General features: G+C 34.4%; 1 protein-coding gene across 1 annotated transcript in view; it reads right to left on the minus strand.

Moving 5' to 3' along the window:
* The window catches only part of LOC137644768 (5-exo-hydroxycamphor dehydrogenase-like), a 17124-nt gene extending 15082 nt beyond the window's left edge, over nt 1–2042 (minus strand). Inside the window, exons 1-2 of the mRNA XM_068377668.1 lie at nt 1895–2042; nt 1154–1236 (exon numbers count right to left, since the gene is read on the minus strand). Of these exons, the coding sequence (XP_068233769.1) occupies nt 1154–1236; nt 1895–2029 (218 nt within the window). The 5' untranslated portion in view covers nt 2030–2042. The remainder of the gene's footprint in view (nt 1–1153; nt 1237–1894) is intronic.
* Between the last annotated feature and the right edge of the window lie 458 nt (nt 2043–2500).

Genomic DNA, 2500 nt, shown 5'->3' on the forward strand with positions numbered 1-2500 from the left:
AGAGTTGCTTATGAATAACAGAGGAAATTATTCCAGATGACTGGAAAAAATAAAAAATTTTTAGATGAAGGAAGGATCGAAGAGATTGGCTTCCAATAAATGTACATGGGTGATTTCAAGATTAAAGAATAGATATGAAATATTTTATAAAGATATAAAAGGCAGTTGAAGCTCTACAATATGATTAGAATAGTTGGGGAGGTGTATGAGAACAAGAATTGGAATGTTGGAGGAGAAAATAAGATAGATGATTTTAAGAATGGAGGTTATAAAATGAAAAGATGTCATCAGTCCTCAATTCTTCTCTGAATACAGCAATAGAACCTTCAATAGAATTGATTTGACAACTAGCAAATTAAAAAGTAATTCCCAACTTTAACACTATTCCTAGTTAGTTGTTTGCATTTTTTTTATCCCTTTATAATAAAGACGTTAACTATAAACTTTCAAATACATATGGAAAAGTTCAAATGGGTTATCAATAAAACTGCCATTTGGTGATAAGTCCCTGTCTTATAGAGATTATCAGTCTCATTTATTCAAGACTTAAGATGTTTGTTGTCTCCTTTGCATCAAGGGTTTGAAGTGCTGTTGATAAGAATGGATCATCTTGGCTATGATCGGGAATTGTACCGTACTAAAGGAAAACAAAAATCAATGAAAATAATCAGGACAATAACGAAAGACGCATATATTCAAGATGTAATTACTGAGACTTATGAAACGAATGGATACTCGATCCCTCTTCCAATCTGAGTTTTTTCCTTGTTAGTAATTGGATATTCAATTTACGAGTAATTGTTTTCCAGTACAGATATCAAGAGACACTAATATGTTTATCAGATGATATATGAGAAGAAAGGTCGTATTCCTTAAATAGCACAAACTGAGAAACATTTTGAGAAAATGACTTGGAATAATCCCCCAAAAGTACGATCAAAAATTTAATTAAAGGTTTTTACTGGTTTGAAATCAACTCAGCTACCAAAAAAGAAATAATAGCTACTGTAAAAACATGACAAAAATAACGCGAATACATAGCATGGAACATGCATGCTTATGTAGTCAATGATATAATTATGCCATTCAGAAAGTAAAAGCATAGGGTTCAAAACCAGTTTTTGAACTGCTAAAGATATAAAGTATAACAAACCAAGGGTTCGGAGTTGTCCTTTGTCCCACCAACGTGTGAATGTCGGAACCGCAGATCGTGGCCAGCTCTACCGATAACAGAACCTGGAAGAACATCATTTATATCAAATGGATTAGTGTTACGGTTAAGTACATATCCGAAATCAGCCATTCTGCTCTATTTTTTAATGCATATATACATGCAAATGAATTTTAAGCTACAGTATACTATTAAATAATGGTACAGTATTTATGCTTTTGTGTATATTTCAAGTATGCGTAGAAGTTGAGAATTGCTTCGTTTACTAAAATTCGTCCTAAACAAGAACTATTGATTTACAAAATTTGCTTCGTTTTATCAATAAATTCTCCCAAACCTCATCGATCTACATGTCTTATTTAAACAGCCCGGAGAGAGAGAGAGAGAGAGAGAGAGAGAGAGAGAGGAGAGAGAGGAGAGAGAGAGAGAGAGAGGAGATCAAAGCAATGCCAAACCAAACGTCTTGAGTTGCAATTCCAGCTAAAAGACTTTTAACATCACAATGTCCTTAAGTATACTCCGTGTAGATCAACAGTCTCTCGAAAAGCTTGGATCAATGGTAGATTATATCCATATTCATCAAAAATTTGGATTCTTCAACATACTCTTGTAGTTCGTGCTTAGGCTCCCCCTATTCTACCTTCCAATTCCTTGGGATAGGACTAAACAATTATATTAGTTGGCCCTCTTTTAGGTCTTTGCATAAAATAGATAGATGCTTACCTCCCCGTCGTCCAATTCTAAAGGAATCTTGGAAGATTCAAGGATATAAGGCGGTGATCTTTCGAGTCCAATGAATACCAAACTACGGGCATGAGTGGGTATCGGGTTGCTGCCTTCATGCGACATGACGTTCATACCATGTGGCGACCTGTAAGAAAGCATTCAAGATATAAATTTTAATAGAAGTGACAAATGTCAATCCTGATTACCGGTATATATTATGCTAAGGTATACGCATTCTGAGAGAGAGAGAGAGAGAGAGGAGAGAGAGAGAGAGAGGAGAGAGAGAGAGAGAGGAGGAGAGAGTAGAGAGAGAGAGAGAGAGAGAGAAATGCGGGAAGTGGGCGGCAAATGCGAACAGTCGAAATTTACTAAGGTCTTTACTTAGCAATGACTAAGGAAAAATATATTTTTTTGTAATTAAGAGATTAAAATAACAGCTCAATTCAACTTTGGAATTTGTCAGATGGAAACAAAGCGTTAAAAAAAATGTGATAATGACAGTGTATCAACACAAAAATAAAAAATGGATGTTTTTGTGCTTTCCCGATGAAAAAACAATGTAAAATATTGGACTATTTCTTTTTTTTTATTTGGACTTTTTTT

The sequence above is a fragment of the Palaemon carinicauda genome, chromosome 1, assembly GCF_036898095.1.
Source record: "Palaemon carinicauda isolate YSFRI2023 chromosome 1, ASM3689809v2, whole genome shotgun sequence".
Taxonomy (NCBI): domain Eukaryota; kingdom Metazoa; phylum Arthropoda; class Malacostraca; order Decapoda; family Palaemonidae; genus Palaemon; species Palaemon carinicauda.